The sequence below is a fragment of the Schistocerca cancellata genome, chromosome 6 (genome assembly GCF_023864275.1).
Source record: "Schistocerca cancellata isolate TAMUIC-IGC-003103 chromosome 6, iqSchCanc2.1, whole genome shotgun sequence".
NCBI lineage: Eukaryota > Metazoa > Arthropoda > Insecta > Orthoptera > Acrididae > Schistocerca > Schistocerca cancellata.
This window is the reverse complement of record NC_064631.1, coordinates 487,494,112-487,515,939: the sequence shown is the minus strand read 5'-3', so window position 1 is coordinate 487,515,939 and position 21,828 is coordinate 487,494,112. Positions and strand designations below refer to the sequence as shown.

At 41.4% G+C, this 21,828-nt stretch overlaps 2 protein-coding genes across 3 annotated transcripts in view; one reads left to right on the top strand and one right to left on the bottom strand.

Moving 5' to 3' along the window:
- The window catches only part of LOC126190873 (vacuolar protein sorting-associated protein 52 homolog), a 130,173-nt gene extending 123,252 nt beyond the window's left edge, over positions 1-6,921 (top strand). For both annotated transcript variants that reach the window (XM_049931472.1, XM_049931473.1), the window contains exon 12: positions 6,570-6,921. In XM_049931472.1, coding sequence (XP_049787429.1) covers positions 6,570-6,817 — 248 coding nt within the window. In that variant the 3' untranslated portion in view covers positions 6,818-6,921. The remainder of the gene's footprint in view (positions 1-6,569) is intronic.
- LOC126190874 (lysosomal thioesterase PPT2 homolog) overlaps positions 6,895-21,828 on the bottom strand; it is a 27,809-nt gene continuing 12,875 nt past the window's right edge. Inside the window, exons 4-5 of the mRNA XM_049931474.1 lie at positions 7,177-7,450; positions 6,895-7,093 (exon numbers count right to left, since the gene is read on the bottom strand). Of these exons, the coding sequence (XP_049787431.1) occupies positions 6,895-7,093; positions 7,177-7,450 (473 nt within the window). The remainder of the gene's footprint in view (positions 7,094-7,176; positions 7,451-21,828) is intronic.

The following is a 21,828-nucleotide window of genomic DNA, read 5'->3' as shown; positions in this document are numbered from 1 at the left end:
GTTTCTTAGAGGGTTGTTTACAGTTAGGCCGAGGCTGTGTGTGGGAGCGCACTGCGGCCACGTCGGCCGGCGGGGACACACCGCATGCGTCGTCAGCAGCGAACAGAAGTTGTATTTCCCCAACGTCACCCCACGCCTCTATTTGCGCCCCAGCGGCGTGAGAAATTTCAAAAGATTGCGCGATGGATAGGACTTCATCTAGAGTCGGATTTGCCAACTGAAGGGCACGTTGCCGAACTTCTTTGTCGGGCGCTGACCGGATAATAGCATCCCATACCATGGAATCAGCATAGGATTCATTGTGAACGTCAGTGACAAATTGACACTTTCGACAGGCCGTGAAGTTCAGAAGCCCAAGCGCGATAGGATTGATGCGGTTGTTTTTAACAATGATAAAAGGCAACACGAGAGGCTACCGCATGCGTTTGCTCCTGTCACAGACAGAAGTGAGCACATTTCAGCAAAGGACAAAGACGCAGGATCTTTCAAAGGAGCCAATTGTGACAACAACTGATACATTTGAGGTGAAATCCAGGAAGGAACAGAGACTTACATGTTTGTTCGTCCATGACATGAAATGCCAAGAAGTGCTGTCGAAGACGTTTTTCATAATCGGACCAGTCTTCCGCCATCTCGTCGTAAGGAGGTATAGGCAACGATGAGAAATGCCTCGCATTTGACGCCGCGACGAAATCACGAATCGCTGATGTTAGAAGCATTTGCTGTTCAATGAGACCTTGCAATAGTTGCTCGACAGTAGCCATGGAAACCTGTGGGTCAACGATGAGAAGGAAAAATCCACTACCTTGTCGCCAATTGTTATAATGTCAAGTTGAACACATGTATTTCAAAACGACATGCAGACAGCGCCACATGTAGAGGACGCGCGTAATTACGCGGCGGCACTTTGAATGATCGGCGAGTCACAACAAGATCCAAGCCTATCTTCAGATAGAGGCATAAGTTTCCTGTACCCCTTTATTCTCTCTCCTGTACAATGAAACCATTTTAAGAGACTGCTAGGGTCACAAATTCTTATTAATTTGCTTAAATTACTAAATAACTGCAACCAGTTTAAAGTTATAACTTCAAGATCAGGCCAAAAGTAGCTGTAGGAAAATATTTAATATATATATATATATATATATATATATATATATATACCTAAAAACAAAGACGATGTGACTTACCAAATGAAAGTGCTGGCAGGTCGACAGACACACAAACGAACACAAACATACACACAAAATTCAAGCTTTCGCAACAAACTGTTGCCTCCTGATGAGGCAAAAGTTTGTTGCGAAAGCTTGAATTTTGTGTGTATGTTTGTGTTCGTTTGTGTGTCTGTCGACCTGCTAGCACTTTCATTTGGTAAGTCACATCGTCTTTGTTTTTAGGTATATTTTTCCTTCGTGGAATGTTTCCTTCTATTATATATATATATATATATATATATATATATATATATATATATATATATATATATATATAATAGAAGGAAACATTCCACGAAGGAAAAATATATTTAAAAACAAAGATGATGTGACTTACCAAATGAAAGTGCTGGCAGGTCGACAGACACACAAACAAACACAAACATACACACAAAATCCAAGCTTTCGCAACCAACGGTTGCCTCGTCAGGAAAGAGGGAAGGAGAAGGAAAGACAAAAGGATATGGGTTTTAAGGGAGAGGGTAAGGAGTCATTCCAATCCCGGGAGCGGAAAGACTTACCTTAGGGGGAAAAAAGGACAGGTATACACTCGCACACACACACATATCCATCCACGCATACACAGACACAGTGTCTGTGTATGCGTGGATGGATATGTGTGTGTGTGCGAGTGTATACCTGTCCTTTTTTCCCCCTAAGGTAAGTCTTTCCGCTCCCGGGATTGGAATGACTCCTTACCCTCTCCCTTAAAACCCATATCCTTTTGTCTTTCCTTCTCCTTCCCTCTTTCCTGACGAGGCAACCGTTGGTTGCGAAAGCTTGGATTTTGTGTGTATGTTTGTGTTTGTTTGTGTGTCTGTCGACCTGCCAGCACTTTCATTTGGTAAGTCACATCATCTTTGTTTTTAAATATATATATATATATATATATATATATATATATATATATATATATTTTAAAGTAGTTTCTGTCTTAACATTGCTGTGGCCTGCCTGCAGAGAAGGACAAGATTAAAGAGCATTTACTTTGTCTGGTGGTCTTTATTAATATAATAAAACTTATAAATAATCACTCATTCTGTTCATCTGAAATACCTGTTGTGTAAACAACACTTGCAACATGTGTATTATAATCACAGCAGTGCAGTACTAAGCAAGGTTGCGCAGCGGTTAGCACAATGGGCTCGCATTCAAGAGGATGGCAGTTAAAACCTGCAGCCAGCCTCCTGATTTAGGTTTCCATGATTTCCCTAAATCACTTCAAGCAAATGCCGGGATGGTTCCTTTGAAAGGGCACCAGTGACTTATTTCCCCATCATTCCCTAATCCGATGTGACTGATGACCTCAACGGATCGTGGCACGCGCGCGCACACACACACACACACACACACACACACACGCGCGCGCGTCTACATTGTCTGGCAGCTGAAACACTGTGAGCAACAGCAGCAGTGGATGATGGGAGTGGCAACTGGGTGGGGGTAAGGAGGAGGCTGGAGTGGGGCAGGGGGTGATAGCAGGGTTGGGGACAGTGAAGTGAAGTGCTGCTGGAGAGCACACAAGGACGAAGTGGAGAGAGGGTAGGGCAGTCGGGAAGTTAGACAGAGGGCAGAGGAGAGACTGGGAGGGTCACATTCCATCCTGGATTTTCCATTGTTTGATCTCTTTATGTTGAGATGCATATCTACGTTGCTTGAATACTTGGCATCTATTCCTTCTGACATGTCAAAAAGAACAGACACCATACATTCAGATAATTGATTTGCCTTGATGGGCAAGGAACCCACTACCTTCAGTGCCGATGCACAATCCTGTCCAACCTCCTGTGGGAATCTCAAAGTAGTAAATGTGGAGGACACGGACAGGGACTGCGGATAAGTGGCACTAGGTGGGAATATGGATCGGCCGAGATGCCGTGCCAAGATAGTCTGCACAATTGTGATAAACACTGTGTCCGAGTGATGCAGTGGTTTACACAACTGCCTAGTAAGCAGGAGATCCCAGGTTTGAATCATGGTCCAGCATAAATTTTCTCTCACTGCCACTGATTCTGCATAAAGTCCCAAAGGAGCTGATATCAATATTCCCTTCACTTTTCTCTCTGCCCTTTCCACCTTTCCACCTTTCTACATAAAATGCAAAGCTGTATGTTTGGTGTGTTGCATACACCTGTTATGCCTTTTCATGATGGGCAAATACTAACTCATGCACTGTGTAACAAAATGCCTGTCAGTATAACTAAATGATATTTTCTTGGGAAAAATTGAATCTTGTGTTTTGGTTGATTGCAATCAGAAATTGCAGATGTTAGTGTGATTAAGTATCGTAGGTTGGATTGACTGAAATTTGAACAAAATGTTTCCAGTATTCTTTAGATTTTCTCATCCACTATTCAAAAAATGTTCATGTGCTACACAGTAACATTATTTTTACATTCCTAGTACATAAGAATTTGTACATTAACATTCACAATTATGTTCCAGTTCTAAAATAAGTTATGGGAATGCAGCCATGTGCAGTCTTCAATAACCAATGATATTTTGGCAGACACAAACCCCCACCATTGTCAAAGGCACAAATGTGAGAGAGTGCTGTACTAGGAAATTTAAAACTTTGATTTGTGGACATGTGCAAAGTGACAAAACACATACCATAAACAACTAGCACCACAACACAACCAAAGGTGACCAATGTCAGAGGTTAATTATAGTGAATATTAATTATCAGTGTCTCATAAGGTACATTAGACTCTCACTAATCCATCAGATTACTGAGAATGTCTGAAATTTACTTTAAACATGTAGCGACCATACTTTATCTAATCCAAAAATATGTTCATTTTCATAGAAAACTTAGTCCTTGAGAGTGCATATATAAAGATGTCCCAGTCTTTTTTTTTCCGGCTCAATGATAATATGCAACAGCAGCATTCTTTATCACACAACAGCTTTACAAGCATTATATCAGTAATGCACGTGTCTAGTCGTTGCATAAAGAACTCCAGGAAGATGTCTGCAGCTTCAGCACCAATGGTGTGGGAAATCTTCACACTTTCTCCTTCGATGTCTTCTTCATCACTACTTTCTTGCAAGCTTTTGATTATGTCTTCTTCTCTTGAAGTTTGGTTTATCTCACCATCCTCCTGATTCTGCCACTTAGCGAAATCATCTTCATCACTTTCTCCTCCTCCTGGAAGCTTATGGAGCTTGTCAATGTACACTCCTGGAAATTGAAATAAGAACACCGTGAATTCATTATCCCAGGAAGGGGAAACTTTATTGACACATTCCTGGGGTCAGATACATCACATGATCACACTGACAGAACCACAGGCACATAGACACAGGCAACAGAGCATGCACAATGTCGGCACTAGTACAGTGTATATCCACCTTTCGCAGCAATGCAGGCTGCTGTTCTCCCATGGAGACGATCGTAGAGATGCTGGATGTAGTCCTGTGGAATGGCTTGCCATGCCATTTCCACCTGGCGTCTCAGTTGGACCAGCGTTCATGCTGGACGTGCAGACCGCGTGAGACGACGCTTCATCCAGTCCCAAACATGCTCAATGGGGGACAGATCCGGAGATCTTGCTGGCCAGGGTAGTTGACTTACACCTTCTAGAGCACGTTGGGTGGCACGGGATACAACGCGGACGTGCATTGTCCTGTTGGAACAGCAAGTTCCCTTGCCGGTCTAGGAATGGTAGAACGATGGGTTCGATGACGGTTTGGATGTACCGTGCACTATTCAGTGTCCCCTCGACGATCACCAGTGGTGTACGGTCAGTGTAGGAGATCGCTCCTCCCACCATGATGCCGGGTGTTGGCCCTGTGTGCCTCGGTCGTATGCAGTCCTGATTGTGGCGCTCACCTGCACGGTGCCAAACACGCATACGACCATCATTGGCACCAAGGCAGAAGCGACTCTCATCGCTGAAGACGACACGTCTCCATTCGTCCCTCCATTCACGCCTGTCGCGACACCACTGGAGGCGGGCTGCACGATGTTGGGGCGTGAGCGGAAGACGGCCTAACGGTGTGCGGGACCGTAGCCCAGCTTCATGGAGACGGTTGCGAATGGTCCTCGCCGATACCCCAGGAGCAACAGTGTCCCTAATTTGCTGGGAAGTGGCGGTGCGGTCCCCTACGGCACTGCGTAGGATCCTACGGTCTTGGCGTGCATCCGTGCATCGCTGTGGTCCGGTCCCAGGTCGACGGGCACGTGCACCTTCCGCCGACCACTGGCGACAACATCGATGTACTGTGGAGACCTCACGCCCCACGTGTTGAGCAATTCGGCGGTACGTCCACCCGGCCTCCCGCATGCCCACTATACGCCCTCGCTCAAAGTCCGTCAACTGCACATACGGTTCACGTCCACGCTGTCGCGGCATGCTACCAGTGTTAAAGACTGCGATGGAGCTCCGTATGCCACGGCAAACTGGCTGACACTGACGGCGGCGGTGCACAAATGCTGCGCAGCTAGCGCCATTCGACGGCCAACACCGCGGTTCCTGGTGTGTCCGCTGTGCCGTGCGTGTGATCATTGCTTGTACAGCCCTCTCGCAGTGTCCGGAGCAAGTATGGTGGGTCTGACACACCGGTGTCAATGTGTTCTTTTTTCCATTTCCAGGAGTGTATAAGGTTATAAGGTGTCAGCATTAATTATTCTGAATTGTCTGGCTCATCACTGTCACTCATTAGTGACTGCAAATCTGCATTAATGGGTGGCCACACTTTTCTCCAACTCTTCATTATGGCAATATTCTCTTTGTCCCATGTTTCTGCTGTTTGGAAAACATGATGTAAGTTTATTGCTTTTACACCTTCAACATGGCCTCAGTAGAGTCGTTTTCACATTCTTTCAGCAAGAATACAAGAAGGGAATGTCGATAATGATGCTTAATTGACTCTAAAATTACATGGTCCGTGGGCTGAATCAAGGCTATTGCAATAGTGTCATTAAGGAAATAGTTGAGACTAAATTAGCAACTGATCATATAAACACAAAAGGATTCTGCTTGGAATCTTGCTCTCTCCCAGGTTAAGCAACAGGAGGGCAGTGTTGATGCTACTAGGTGACATGTTGGTATTAATATTCACTGTCAATGTCTGACAGTCACGTTCAATCGTGTGATGGGGCTAGTGGTTTACTGTGTGTGTGTGTGTGTGTGTGTGTGTGTGTGTGTGTGTGTGTGTGTGTTTCTTCATCTGCTCCAAGGTTTAATTTTAAATGATAATTTGCACTGTACTGTCTCATTGCATATATGCCTTGAAAAATGAGGTGGGTGTGCACCTGTTGAAGACATGCCCTGGCTGCTTTCCTGGAAATTGTTTGACATTTTATAGGCCAGGAGAAACTCAAGTTTTACATGTTTCAATTTCTTTCAGGTAAATCTCTCATCATGGTTCAATCATTTTCCAACAACTGGAAACGGTCACTGGAGGAATTAAGCCAGGAAGTGTTGACATCCTTCCCAAGCTTTGTCACAGGATCCTCATTGCTGCAGTTGGCACTTACACAGCTAGTACAATACTACCATCGTTTCCACAAGCTTCTTACACCTAATGCTCGTTCTCAGTTGACTAACATCCATCACATTATGGTTGAAATTAAAAAATACAAAACAAATTTTTGAATTCCTTGTATAATAAATCACTATTTATTTAGAATTAAATGTTTATTTCAAGAAAAACAATCATTCTAAAACTCATTTCAGTCTAAAAATGGCAGCAAAAATTTATCAATAACAGTTGCATTCTTGTGCCACTGAAGATGGCTTACACCATGAATTTTAATCAGTAACAGTTTTCCTTTTAAATCAAGTGTTTGTAAACCAAGTGTATCATTAACATATGCAGGTTGTTTCCTCAGATCTATCACACTTCCATTTTCACCATAATAACCAAAGTGACTGAAACAGAAAAAATGTATTTAGTATACATACCACAGCCTCCATTCTTCATATGAAAAGATGAGACAGTTTAATTTACTAACCTAGACTCCCAAGGTGTAATGACACCATCATCAGGACCACCAATAAGTATAAGATTATCTAATTTTGTGAGACCATACTTATACTGTGAACTATATGGTGATTCCAACTCATTATTAATATACGGCAAGAATTTGCTGTAGTTGTAATATAACTCCTTGTGGTAGGGATCATTCCAATAATTGCCTACAGAAGTGTGCTGCCCCAGTGATGAATAGAAGAGCTCGTAGGCTGTCTCACGCACAAGGTTCGGGAAGAACAAATGAAGAAACTGCGCTGTAAGCAAAATTATCAATTAAAATTAAATAAAGCAAGATACACAGAAATGTTTCAAAGGCACCATTGGGACAAAATGTTTATAAGAAAAGAATGTAGCTATTCAATAAAGAGGTGTTTAATTTTTACACACCACCCATTGTTGATGTAATCATTACATGAAATGAAAAATACTTACTCCAAAAGCATATTTTTGTTTTGCTGCAAGTGGTTTCTCATGCTGTCCATCTGACATTTTCTAATTACAAATTTTTAAAGATGGGAACACAGTGATCCAAAGATAAAATGCCAGAAGCCATCCTTATTCAAAGTTGAGTGCCCTTATATTTCCTTAAAGTGGCATAAACTTTCCTTGTGTAGTACCGTATTTACTCGAATCTAAGCTGCACTTTTTTTCCATTTTTTATAATCCAAAAAACCGCCTGCAGCTTAGAATCGAGTGCAAAGTAACCGGAAGTTCTGAAAAGTGTTGGTAGGTGCCGCTACAACTAACTTCTGCCATCGAATATATGTAGCACTACACGGGCATGCTTTGCAGGCACAAAGATAAATACTGGCGCCAAAACCTCTGCATCAGTAAATAAATTTAAAAAAAAAAGTGGAAGATGACCTTTTTTTCTCTGCCCCGAGTTTTGACCACTGCATTTTCATACATTATCCAATAAAGTAAATACAAATTCCGTATTGTTCATCTTTGAATGTATTGTTCATCTTTGAATGTAGCAGCATTTCAATGTACTACCAAAATCCGACTGGAAAGACTATTTGGGATGTTTGTCAATATGGCCAACTCTACGTTCTGAATTTTTTCCTACGTGTTAGAAGAGATGGTTGCTAATTGGAACTTTTATGAATTGTGAATCACATGCAGTATTCTCTTCACCATAAGAATAATAAGCATATAAACATTTTGCCATGTCTAGAATGAAATTTTCACTCTACAGCGGAGTGTGCGCTGATATGAAACTTCCTGGCAGATTAAAACTGTGTGCCGGACTGAGACTCGAACTCAGGACCTTTGCCTTTCGCGGGCTAGTGCTCTACCAACGGAGCTACCCAAGCACGACTCACGCCCTGTCCTCACAGCTTTACTTCTGCCAGTACCTCGTCTCCTACCTTCCACACTTTACAGAAGCTCTCCTGTGGGAGTCCTCACACCATCTTTACTATCTATATGTCCCAAGATATGCACATCTTCCGATGCAAAATGATGCATTTTGGTACTCAGCATTATATGTGCAGCCTGTAACCTCCTGAATACTTCTGTTGTTGCCTATGTTCTTGGGGGGAAAAAAAGAAAAAGATATGCAGTCCAAAGATACTAAACATTGATGAGGCTGTAATCCCTTGAAAACACTATCTGACAAATGCTGAAATGCTGCTGGTGCATTTTCAAACCAAGTGGCTTTCTTCTGTGCTGATAATGTCTCCAAGGTAATGAAAATGTGGTGTTTGGTCTGTCTTCGGAATCTGATGCTACCCACTTCTCAGATCCATTTTTGAGAAATATTGGCACTGCCAGAGATAATCATAAATACAGTAACTTGGATTTTTGTCAGATCTCTAATTGGTTCATACATCAGCAGATCCTATTATGGATAAGAACCTTGAGGGATACATTAACCAAGTGAAACAGGTGTTAAAAATTGCAGTAATAACTGTCATTAAACTGCTGTAAACAAGCAGACAGACACTGATGATAAACAGAGCAATAAACCTTGCATATTTGCAATTTTGGCATCTGGCGACCAGCTTCTAAAGTGTCATTACATTATTGTCTGCCAGATGACATGTATTATAGAGCAGAAGAAGAAGAAGAAGAAGAAGAAGAAGAATGCTAATACTAGTGCAAGGCATCATCTAATTTACTGGTAAGTACGTTGGACTTTGATTAGTGTGCTACTTCCAGTTATTCCAGTGCAATCACAGAAGATGAGCAGATTAGAAGGTAGTTGGAGGGGGACGGGGGCAGTCATTTGCAGTTGGCTCCCTCCAGTTAGCTTAGGAGGTAATGAAGATGTGGATGAGGGGTCATTTCACAAGAGAAGTCTATAAACATTCAAAAATTCATTTTGCAAAAGTGCTATATCTGAGATTACCTTTGTAATTGGACAAATTACTTTTAGCTGTCTAAAATCTAGCATAAGATCTTGGGTAATATTTTTTTAAAATGACAGAGGACTAACTACATGTAACTATGTAACTGCTGTGAGTGTCTGTGTGTGTGTCTGTGTGTGTGTGTGTGTGTGTGTGTGTGTGACTTAAATTGGTTGTTCTTGTGGGCTATATGATGCACCATATGGAATTTTATGCTCATCTTAATAATTCTTTCTTTCTTTTTCATTTTTTGGCCGTAGAAGATTCTCGATTTGAAAGGCATACTGAATTTTGGATCAAGCCATGGTGATGTTTAATCACTCGTATCCCACTGGGGAGCTGAATCAGTTAAGGCAGATATGTGTGTAACAAAAACAGTGTCATATCTGGCAACTGACTAAGCACAAATGAAATCACAGCTGGTGGTATACCTAAATTAAGACATGAAAGTCATAACCACTTGGCTATGGCCAAGAAGTCCTTAGTCAAAAGCGCATGGAAATCTAACCATTTGATGCAGCTGAAACTCGAGAACGATCTCCTAATCCTTTAAAGTCATAGGAACATCTTTTTAATGGAAATATTTGCATCTATTTTCAATCCAAAACTTATCAACAATTTTGCGTGTCCTCAACTGATACTCTCAGACAGGGAAGGATTATTAAACTCACTGAAAGTAAGAACTCTCCAGCTAAGTTTCCATAAAACTGTCTCTGACTGTCAGAAGAAAAATAACTTATTTCCTGCTGCCACCCTCTAGTGCTGCTGATCCTGAGATATCAGTGGCACTTGCAGCAGCTGCAACTTAAAGTTTGTGCATAGTGCTTAATTTAGTTTTTTATGTACTTCTATTTGGTTGTAAGCTGTTCTTATTTTTTGTGTCTTTGTCAGAGTTAAGTTCATGGGTAGATATGCAAAGGGATTGCGATTTCACAATAGAGATACTGGCTGCTGTTCGCAAACAGCTAGCAGCTGCGTTGACAACTGTCAGACGGATTCAGGTGAATAGTAGGTCATCTCAAAATTAAGATATGTCTCATGGAAAGCTGTATGTGATAAATGAGTGAAAGGGTAGTCCCATACTTTAACAGAATATTTGTGAGATATTGCATCCACTGATAATGAACCAGAATGAGCAAGCCTTCCCTCTCCTCCTTGAACAGTGATCTCTCTTCTGAAGTTTGGACAGCTTCATAAGGGTAATAAGGGGCTGTTAGTTGTAGGCAATTTCCATTATCAGGCACATAATTGCACCTCGTGGGGTATTAGCATCATGGGAAGGGAATGATTCAAATGTGCACTTGGATTTGTATCCCAGGAGGAAATGTAACATCAGGTAGATGATCTGAGACTGCTCTTGGTTGTTTCTGGATATTGGTAGACATGGTAAAGATGGCTAGCATGACTCGTGGGGTCTCAGCACGGCTGTCAATTTGCTGCACTGTTGCAGGACTGGGCAGACAAATGAAGGGTGTATATAAGACTTTGTTGGTTCTGTTATGAGCTTCGATGTTGATCCCTGAACCTGCGGTGTGAGATGGAGATTGGCAAAGTCACTATGAATAGGTGAGGTGTGCACTACACACCAGAATCGGCCACTAATTTGGCAGAGTAAGTGTGGACTTAACATGGGCTTTTTTTAGGACAGGCAGAGCTACTAGATGCTCAGTAGACAAAGCAACATCACATGAAACAATTACTAGAACAGACTGTATACTTCTGGTTTCAACCATCTTTCTGTTCCAATTATGACATATGGTTGACTGATGTCTGGGAGATAGGCATGGTCTGAGATTCTGCAGCATCTTCTGCTTTGGCAGTTAATTACTATATTTTAAGTGTCTGTTTTTGAGGTCCGAGTAGGGAAATTACCAACAACTCATAGAAAATATGTCAGAAACATAGATGACAAGGTGTGTTTATCATAATGAACAGGAACATTAAATCTAGTGAGATTCAAAAGCAATCTAATATGCACAAGAGTAACTTAGATTAATAATAGGAGGACAAATAATTGTAGAGTCAGTGTCGAGAGACAACAGTGGCGCAACAATGAACTTGTAAGTGTACCTGTGTGTTCCTCAACCCTTCCTCTCTGTGGTGGGTAGCAGTCTACCTTGATTCATATTATCGTTATTCCATCCAAGATTCCATTCCATAACTAGATTTTACATTGTTTGATATGTGACAAAATGATTATTCACCACTGAAATAATTAATTTTTGAAAATGTAATAGAACTGTATGGATAAAAGTGTACTCACCAGGTAGAGGCAGGAGAAAATTCATATAAAAATTATGGAAATGTGCAACCTTTCAGAGCCAGTAGCTCGTTCTTCTGACAGAAGGGATGGAGGAGAAGGAGGGGGGATGAAGGAAAAGGGCTGGCAAGGTTTAGAAAATGGAGAGTTACAGGAAAGTCGCACAGAACCCATGGTCAGTGGGGACTTGCTGGACAGAAAAGACTGATTGTTGGGGACTGCACCAGACAACATTTGAATACCTGAGAATTTAAAGATGGAAGACAGACGTTACTGACAAGACGTCATGCAAGAGTTAATAAGAGTGGAAAGCTAAGTACAAGGTGTACAACTGTGCTGCCGTTTTTTCTCCAACATTTGAGGCTTTAATGAAACAAATTGGTTACACATGTATCATTCAAAGTATTTTCCATCACTGACCACTACTTTCTCCCATCTTTCAGGCACTGTACAAATCCTGTGTCAAAAAAATTGTTCATCTTTTGAAGCGATCCACGAATCGATCCATTTTGTGACTTCTTCATGAGATCGGAAGCGTTGGTCAGCCAGACCATGTGCCATTGATCCAAACAGGTGATAGTCAGAGGGAGCAATGTCTGGAGAATATGGAGGGTGGGGTAGGACTTCCCATTTTAATGTTTCCAAGTACATTTTGACCTCTTTTGCAACATGGTATCGAGCATTGTCAAACTGCAAAATCACTTTATTGTGCCTCTCGCTGTATTGCAGCTGTTTGTCTTTTGATGCTCTGCTCAAACGCATTAATTGCATTCGATAACGAGCACCTGTGATTGTTTGACTTGGTTTTAACACCTCATAGTACACAATGGGCAGGGGTAAAATACAGGGAGCAAAAGGCTATTTACAATTTGTACAGAAACCAGTTGGCAGTTATAAGAGTTGAGGGGCATGAAACGGAAGCAGTGGTTGGGAAGGGAGTGAGACAGGGTTGTAGTCTCTCCCCGATGTTATTCAATCTGTATATTGAGCAAGCACTAAAGGAAACAAAAGAAAAATTCAGAGTAGGTATTAAAATCCATGGAGAAGAATTAAAAACTTTGAGGTTCGCTGATGACATTGTAATTCTGTCAGAGACAGCAAAGGACTTGGAAGAGCAGTTGAACGGAATGGACAGTGTCTTGAAAGGAAGATATAAGATGAAAATCAACAAAAGCAAAACAAGGATCATGGAATGTAGTCAAATTAAGTCGGGTGATGCTGAGGGAATTAGATTGGGAAATGAGACACTTTAAGTAGTAAAGGAGTTTTGCTATTTGGGGAGCAAAATAACTGATGATGGTCAAAGTAGAGAAGATATAAAATGTAGACTGGCAATGGCAAGAAAAGCGTTTCTGAAGAAGAGGAATTTATTAACATCGAGTATTGATTTAAGTGTCAGGAAGTCGTTTCTGAAAGTATTTGTATGGAGTGTAGCCATATATGGAAGTGAAACATGGACGATAAATAGTTTGGACAAGAAGAGAATAGAAGCTTTCGAAATGTGGTGCTACAGAAGAATGCTGAAGATTAGATGGGTAGATCACATAACTAATGATGAGGTATTGAATAGAATAGGGGAGAAGAGGAGTTTGTGGCACAACTTGACAAGAACAAGGGACCAGTTGGTAGGGCATGTTCTGAGGCATCAAGGGATAACAAATTTAGCATTGGAGGGCAGTGTGGAGGGTAAAAATCTTAGAGGGAGACCAAGAGATGAATACACTAAGCAGATTCAGAAGGATGTAGGTTGCAGTAGGTACTGGGAGATGAAGAAGCTTGCACAGGATAGAGTAGCATGGAGAGCTGCATCAAACTAGTCTCAGGACTGAAGACAACAACAGCAACAGTACACAATGCCAAGCTGGTCCCACCAAATGCAGAGCATGATCTTGGAGCAGTGAATACTCGGTTTGGCCGTCGACAGGGAAGCATGGCCAGGATATCCTCATGATTTTTTGTGTTTGGGTTATCGTAATGAACCCATTTTTCGTCCCCGGTCACAATGCGATGCAGAAATCCCTTCCATTTTTGCCTCTGAAGCAACTGTTCACAAACAGACGAATGCCGTTCAATGTCTCTTGGTTTTAGCTCACATGCTACCCAAGTTCCTTCTTTCTGAATCATGCCCATAGCCTTGAGATGTTCTGAAATGGCTTGCTGTGCCACTTCCACTAATTGTGCTAATTCTTTTTGAGTCTGACACAAGTCTTCACTCAGCAATTTCTCCAATTCTGCAGCTTCGAAAACATTCTCTCTTCCACCACTATGCTGGCCTACTATGTTAAAAATCACCTTTCTTGAAGCACTGAAACCATTCACGGCATGTTCTTTCACTAATAGCATCCTTACCATGCATACTTGAGAGCATTCCATGAGACTCAGCCACTGTTTTCTTCATATTGAAACAAAACAGTAACACCTCCCGCAAATTACGAGAATTTGGCCTGTAAACTGTCATTTTCAGTCAAGAACAACTTAATGATGCAGAGACAAATCATCTAATGTTTGAAAGAGGTTAAGTTGACCAAGTTCCAAGCTAACTGCCTGACGTCTGTGATCTGTTTCTTTCGACTGCTACTTACCATTGTCGCCACCTATCGACAAATGGCAGAAGCAAAGTTGTACACCTTGTACATTATACGTAGTAGCCAGTGAGGTGGAAGTGTGCAAAAATAGACTGGTCAGAAAATAAGAGCTATGGAAAATTAAAAGGGAGCAAGTAAAGGGAATAGTCACTGAAAAGATTTGTTGAGACCGAAGAAATTAGTGTAAGTTTCAGCTATGTGGGTGGCAAGAAGCCAAGACACGTTGTAATGACATTTTCCACCTGCGCAGTTCTGAGAAATTGGTGTAGGTCCCTACAACATGACCCTAATGTGTCCTCTGCAGAACTCTACAATTTTCATACCCTAAGAACTGGTGGCTCCATCATTATCCTCCCAGTGGACAAGGGTTCTACTGCTGTGGTACTTGGCCAACAGTGGTACAGTGAACTCCCAATTATTTGTGTGCAGATTATCCAGTTTGCAGATTATTCATGAGTGCAATATTTTTCTAGCAAACAGCAGTAAAAAACCCACCACAGGGCAATAAATGCCATTTCCACTGTTTAAACAACTTCCATGTGACAAGAGAGTACCATTTCCATTGTTATCATCCAGTCTGTCCAATGTACATCAAAAATGACTCAGTTCTCCTGTGTTAATCTGTGTGTAAGCATCAAAAAAGCAAGTTAAAAGAAATTTGTAAAAGAGATGACAGAGAATTGAAAGAAACACATGTTGAATTTAAAACAAAAACATGGAATAAATTTAAAGAACCAAGAAGTGGGAAACTGATGCAAAACTAAGTGCTAATTATGGTATTGGAATGAAGACTATTTGGACCATTAAAAGAATAGGCAGAAAATATACAATTTTGCAAGGAAATGCGTTTCTGGTTCTGAACAGAAAAAGCTCGAAGAGCTCCACATTTCATGAGCTAGATGTTGCTCTTTTGCAATGATTTAACCAAAAAAATGAGTAATTGTTTCAGGCGCATTGTGCGCCGTAAACCTAAAGTTTTTGGTGAAGCTCTAGCATTAGAGGAAGAATTTAATTCCTCATCTGGATGGCTAACAAGATTCAGACAATGCACATGATTCATGAACCTACTGAACAAGGGGAGCAGCTTAGTTCAAATGTTGCAGAAGTCAATTCCTTCTGTGACACGTTCCAGAAATTTGTGGAAGAAGAAAATTTCACAGAAGACCAAATTTATAACACAGACGAAAGTGGTCTGTATTGGAAATGTCTACCAACCAGAACCTTTGCATTTAAGAATGAAGTTCATGCTCCTGGATGCATGCCTTCTAAAGAATGCACTACAATTTTGTGGACCACTAATACTTCTGGGAACCACAAAGTGAAACTACTAGTGATTATAAAATCAAAAACACGTCAAGCATTCAAGGATATCACAACTAAGAATACCCCTGTGCATTATACAGCAAAAAAGAAGTGTGGATGAATAGTGAAATTTTGAAAAACTGAACGGTTCCACACACATTTTGCACCACAAGTCTGGCAAGTTCTAGAAGGGAAAGAATTGCTCAATAATGCCCCTTCTGATGAAAAGATTCTCATATCTGATAATAGTCTCATCGTAACTAAGTTTTAATCTCATAGCATAACTGCCATTATACAGTCAATGGGCCAAGGCATAATTGCAATGATAAAATGGCACTACCTGCCTGGTCCACCAAGAATGGTAGTTGATGAGGATGATTTGGTGGTGTTCTGGAAGTACTTGACAATTCTAGATGCCATACAAAGGATTTCTGTTGACTGGCATGAAGTCAAGCCACTAACACTAGTCCAATCACAGAGGAAAATTCTTCCAGGTATAGAAGAAAGTGATTTTCAAATTTCAGTGATGAAAAAATAGCAACTGCACAAATAATGAATCTGGCAACAAGTTTAAATGGTTTAGAAGATGTTGGTAAAGAAAACTTGAGTGAGTGGCTGTAGACTGACTCATGTGAATCCGGCTTCCAATAAATGAGTGGCGCCAAAACTGTGACTGCTGCTTCACAACAAAACAGAAGAGGACAGTGCATGGGAAATTGGGTATGAAGACAGTGACCTTGTCAGTCATGGTATCATATTGCAAGGTGGTGATACTCATGTAGACTACATGGGCCAGAGAGGGTTTCAGTACAATGACATTATTGTTGCACAAAAAATTCAAAATCCTATGTGAAAATATATCACTTCCTGGGAGAAGCAGACCAACATCACAGACTATTTTACGAAATAAAGAGGCCTACAGTACCTATGTGTGGAACTTAGATAAACTTTTAAACAAAGAATACATTTGAAAATATCTTGATTATTTGTGTATCTGCACCCCCACATTACCCTGAATAATCGGAGTATGCTGTATATAAGCGAGGGTTTGGAAGGTAGGAGACGAGGTACTGGCAGAAGTAAAGCTGTGAGTACCGGACGTGAGTCGTGCTTCGGTAGCTCAGTTGGTAGAGCACTTGCCCGCGAAAGGCAAAGGTCCCGAGTTCGAGTCTCGGTCGGACACACAGTTTTAATCTGCCAGGAAGTTTCATATCAGCGCACACTCCGCTGCAGAGTGAAAATCTCATTCTGGAGGGTCTACCAGTCTACATCCACATTTATACTCCACAAGCCACCCAACGGTGTGTGGTGGAGGGCACTTTGCGTCCCACTGTCATTACCTCCCTTTCTTGTTCCAGTTGCGTATGGTTCGCGGGAAGAACGACTGCCGGAAAGCCTCCGTGCGCGCTCGAATCTCTCTCATTTTACATTCATGATCTCCTCTGGAGGTATAATTAGGGGGAAGCAAAATATTCAGTACCCCATCCAGAAACGCACCGTCTCGAAACCTGGACAGCAAGCTACACCGTGATGCAGAGCGCCTCTCTTGAAGAGTCTGCCACTTGAGTTTGCTAAACATCTCCGTAACGCTATCACGCTTACCAGATAGCCCTGTGATGAAACGCGCCACTCTTCTTTGGATCTTCTCTATCTCCTCTGTCAGCCCGACCTGGTACGGATTCCACACTGATGAGCAATACTCAAGTATAGGCCGAACAAGCATTTTGTAAGCCACCTCCTTTGTTGATGGACTACATTTTCTAAGGACTCTCCCAATGAATCTCAACCTGGCACCAGCCTTACCAACAATTAATTTTATATGATCATTCCACTTCAAATCGTTCCGTACACATACTCCCAGATATTTTACAGAAGTAACTGCTACCAGTGTTTGTTCCACTATCATATAATCATACAATAAAGGAGCCTTCTTTCTATGTATTCGCAATACATTACATTTGTCTATGTTAAAGGTCAGTTGCCACTCCCTGCACCAAGTTCCTATCCACTGCAGATCTTCCTGCATTTCGCTGCAATTTTCTAATGCTGCAACTTCTCTGTATACTACAGCATCATCCGCGAAAAGCCACATGGAACTTCCGACACTATCTACTAGGTCATTTATATATATTGTGAAAAGCAATGGTCCCATAACACTCCCCTGTGGTACGCCAGAGGTTACTTTAACGTCTGTAGACGTCTCTCCGTTGAGAACAACATGCTGTGTTCTGTTTGCTAAAAACTCTTCAATCCAGCCACACAGCTGGTCAGATATTCCATAGGCTCTTACTTTGATTATCAGGCGACAGTGCGGAACTGTATCGAACACCTTCCGGAAGTCAAGAAAAATGGCATCTACCTGGGAGCCTGTATCTAATATTTTCTGGGTCTCATGAACAAAGAAAGCGAGTTGGGTCTTACACAATCGCTGTTTCCGGAATCCATGTTGATTCCTGCAGAGTAGATTCTGGGTTTCCAGAAATGACATGATACGTGAGCAAAAATATGTTCCAAAATTCTACAACAGATCGATGTCAGAGATATAGGCCTACAGTTTTGCGCATCCGCTCGATGACCCTTCTTGAAAACTGGGACTACCTGTGCTCTTTTCCAATCATTTGGAACCTTCCGTTCCTCTAGAGACTTGCGGTACACAGCTGTTAGAAGGGGGACAAGTTCTTTCACGTACTCTGTGTAGAATCAAATTGGTATCCCGTCAGGTCCAGTGGACTTTCCTCTGCTGAGTGATTTCAGTTGCTTTTTCTATTCCTTAGACACTTATTTTGATGTCAGCCATTTTTTTGTTCACGCGAGGATTTAGAGAAGGAACTGCAGTGCGGTCTTCCTCTGTGAAACAGCTTTGGAAAAAGGTGTTTAGTGTTTCAGCTTTACGCGTGTCATCCTCTGTTTCAGTGCCATCATCCGAGAGTGTCTGGATATGGATTCACTTACTGATTTAACGTAAGACGAGAACTTCCTAGGATTTTCTGTCAAGTCGGTACATAGAATTTTACTTTCGAATTCACTGAACGCTTCACGCATAGCCCTCCTTATGCTAAGTTTGACATCATTTAGCTTCGCAGTAGTTTCCTAACTTTGTTGTTGAACCACAGTGGGTTTTTCCCGTCCGTCACAGTTTTACTTGGCACGTACCTGTCTAAAACGCATTTTACGATTGCCTTTAACTTTTTCCATAAACACTCAACACTGTCAGTGTCGGAACAGAAATTTTCGTTTTGATCTGTTAGGTAGTCTGAAATCTGCCTCCTATTACTCTTGCTAAACAGATAAACCTTCCTCCCTTTTTTTTATATTCCTATTTACTTCCATATTCAGGGATGCTGCAACAGCCTTATGATGACTGATTCCCTGTTCTGCACTTACAGAGTTGAAAAGTTTGGGTCTGTTTGTTATGAGTAGGTCCAAGATGTTATCTCCAGGAGTCGGTTCTCTGTTTAATTGCTCGAGGTAATTTTTGGATAGTGCACTCAGTATAATGTCACTCGATGCTCTGTCCCTACCACCTGTCCTAAACAGTCTTGACTCAAGATAACAACAACAACAACAACAACAACAACACACACACACACACATGTGGCATCTGCCATCAAAGTCCCGTCCCTGTGATACAAACTAATCTACAGTCCCTCATTAAGGGGAGGTTTACTATCTCTTGGTTCAAAAAATCGATTTTTTTTTTAAATTGCATTTTTGGATCCATAAAAGTGTTTGGAATCCACCACTGAAATGGTTTTTCCGAATACGGAACGGAAATGTTTGTTATTTGCACCTGCCTGAAATCAGCCTTTCTCACGCACCAGTTTTTTTCTTTCGAAGGACGAGTTATTGTACTGGTGCTTGGGAGGAAACACACAAAATTCAAATGAAAGTTTGTATACATGTGTTTGGAAGTTAGCCCCCAAGAATTTGCATTCTGGTGCGAAGACTGTGGAGATTGCGACTTTCCTGGCAGTAAGCAACTTCAGCGAAGGGTATTAGGCAATTCTGAAGACCATGACAATGATGGATGTCACCCTGGGACTCTATTCGACACAGTTAGCCAAGCATTAGGACGACCACTAGATTCAAGCGGCCGAAAACCGCTTGTCACCAGCCGTACGAGCAGCTCTGGTGCAGTGCAGGATGGCCCAGATGGAGCAGAACGCCCTCTATGAGAGAGAGGAAGGACTAGTTTATGGACCCAGAATAGCAGATTGAACATAAGTTGCATAATGCATAAGTTGCATTTATATGTAGTCGAAACTTCAACATTTTTCTCAAAATGACTTTTTTTTTTTTAAAAAAAAATCGCGCGGAATAGTAACTTCAAATCTATTGAACCAATTGGCATGATTCTTTGTTTCCAACAAAGCTAACTAAATTGTCTAGGAGTTGTACCATGTTTATTCCGATCCATCAACTATAAATATTTTTACTTGGCCGATGAAGTCAAAAAATCGATGAAAAAAAAATGTATTTTTTTTTTCAAATGGCCGCCATTTTGCTTCATATGGTCCAAATAAATAACTTAAGTGAGGTACAACTCATAAAGAATCTTATATACTTCGCTAACGTCAACTCAATTTTGATTTCAGATGAGCTGGTTGACCTGTCACATACCGCGTGTGGAGGTCTACATCGAAATTTTGTTTCGTTCTGATGGCACTTCTGTCTTTGCTCTTTGGCATTTCCGGTCAAAAAGATTCAAGTTTGTAGATGAAATATCATTAAACATTTTGACCAAATTTTACATTGATATCTATAACACATCCTGAGAAAAAATTCTCAAAGAACATGCCTATTTCGGGCCAAAGATAGTAAACCTCCCCTTAAAACCTCAAGTTCTCACAAGGACTTCTTGCCCCACTCAAACAACACACTCCCACCTGTTCCCTTTTTCGTAAGATACAAAAACCTAATCACACAGCCGTTTTAAAGTTGCTGGCTTCAGAGCACTCAATAAACATATATCTGCCTTAGCTGTAGTTGACCAGGACCTGCAACCTATTGTTCAAAGGCTCCCCTTCTGTATCGAAGACATCAACCATTCTTCTCCTTGTTGTTGTGGTCCTCAGTCCAGAGACTGGTTTGATGCAGCTCTCCATGCTACTCTATCCTTACCAGATGGAAAAGTTTTGTCATCGATCCCAAGGCTAACAGTAGTTCTAAAGGAATGTTGTTTACTCCCAGGGCCTTGTTTCGAATAAGGTCTTTCAGTGCTCTGTCAAATTCTTCACGCAGTATCACATCTCCCATTTCATCTTCATCTATGTCCTCTTCCATTTCCATAATATTGCCGTTAAGTACATTGCTCTTGTATAGACCCCCTATATACACCTTCCACCTTTCTGCTTTCCCTTCTTTGCTTGGGACTGGTTTTCCATAAAACCAGAGATCTTGGTGGTTCTTTTTTTTCCAAAGGGGCTTTAATTTTCCTGTAGGCGGTATCTATATTATCCCTTGTGATATACGCCTCTACATCCTTGCCTTTGGCCTCTAGCCATCCCTGCTTAGCCATTTTGCACTTCCTGTTGATCTCATTTTTGAGACGTTTGTATTCCTTTTTGCCTGCTTCATTTAGTGCATTTTTATATTTTCTCTTTTCATCAATTAAATTCAGTATCTCTTATGTTACCCAAGGATTTCTATTAGCCCTCGTCTTTTTACCTACTTGATCCTCTGCTACCTTCACTATTTCATCTCTCAAAGCTACCCATTCTTCTTCTTCTGTATTTCTTTCCCCATTCTTGTCAATCATTCCCTAATGCTCTCCCTGAAGCTCTCTACAACCTCTGGTTCTTTCAGTTTATCCAGGTCCCATCTCCTTAAATTACTACCTTTTTGGAGTTTCTTCAGTTTTAATCTACAGTTCGTAACCAAAAAATTGTGGTCAGAGTCCACATCTGCCCCTGGAAATGTCTTGCAATTTAAAACTTGGTTCCTAAATCTCTGTCTTATCATTATATAATCTATCTGAAATCTTCCACTATATAACCTTCTTTCATCTATGATTTCTTAGATCATCTGAAATCTGTACCCACCATACTTCCACCATACATCTTGCTTGTCACCATTAATGCCACCTCTCTTGATACCAACATTCCCAACATCCACTGTCTGACTGCTGCTGAATA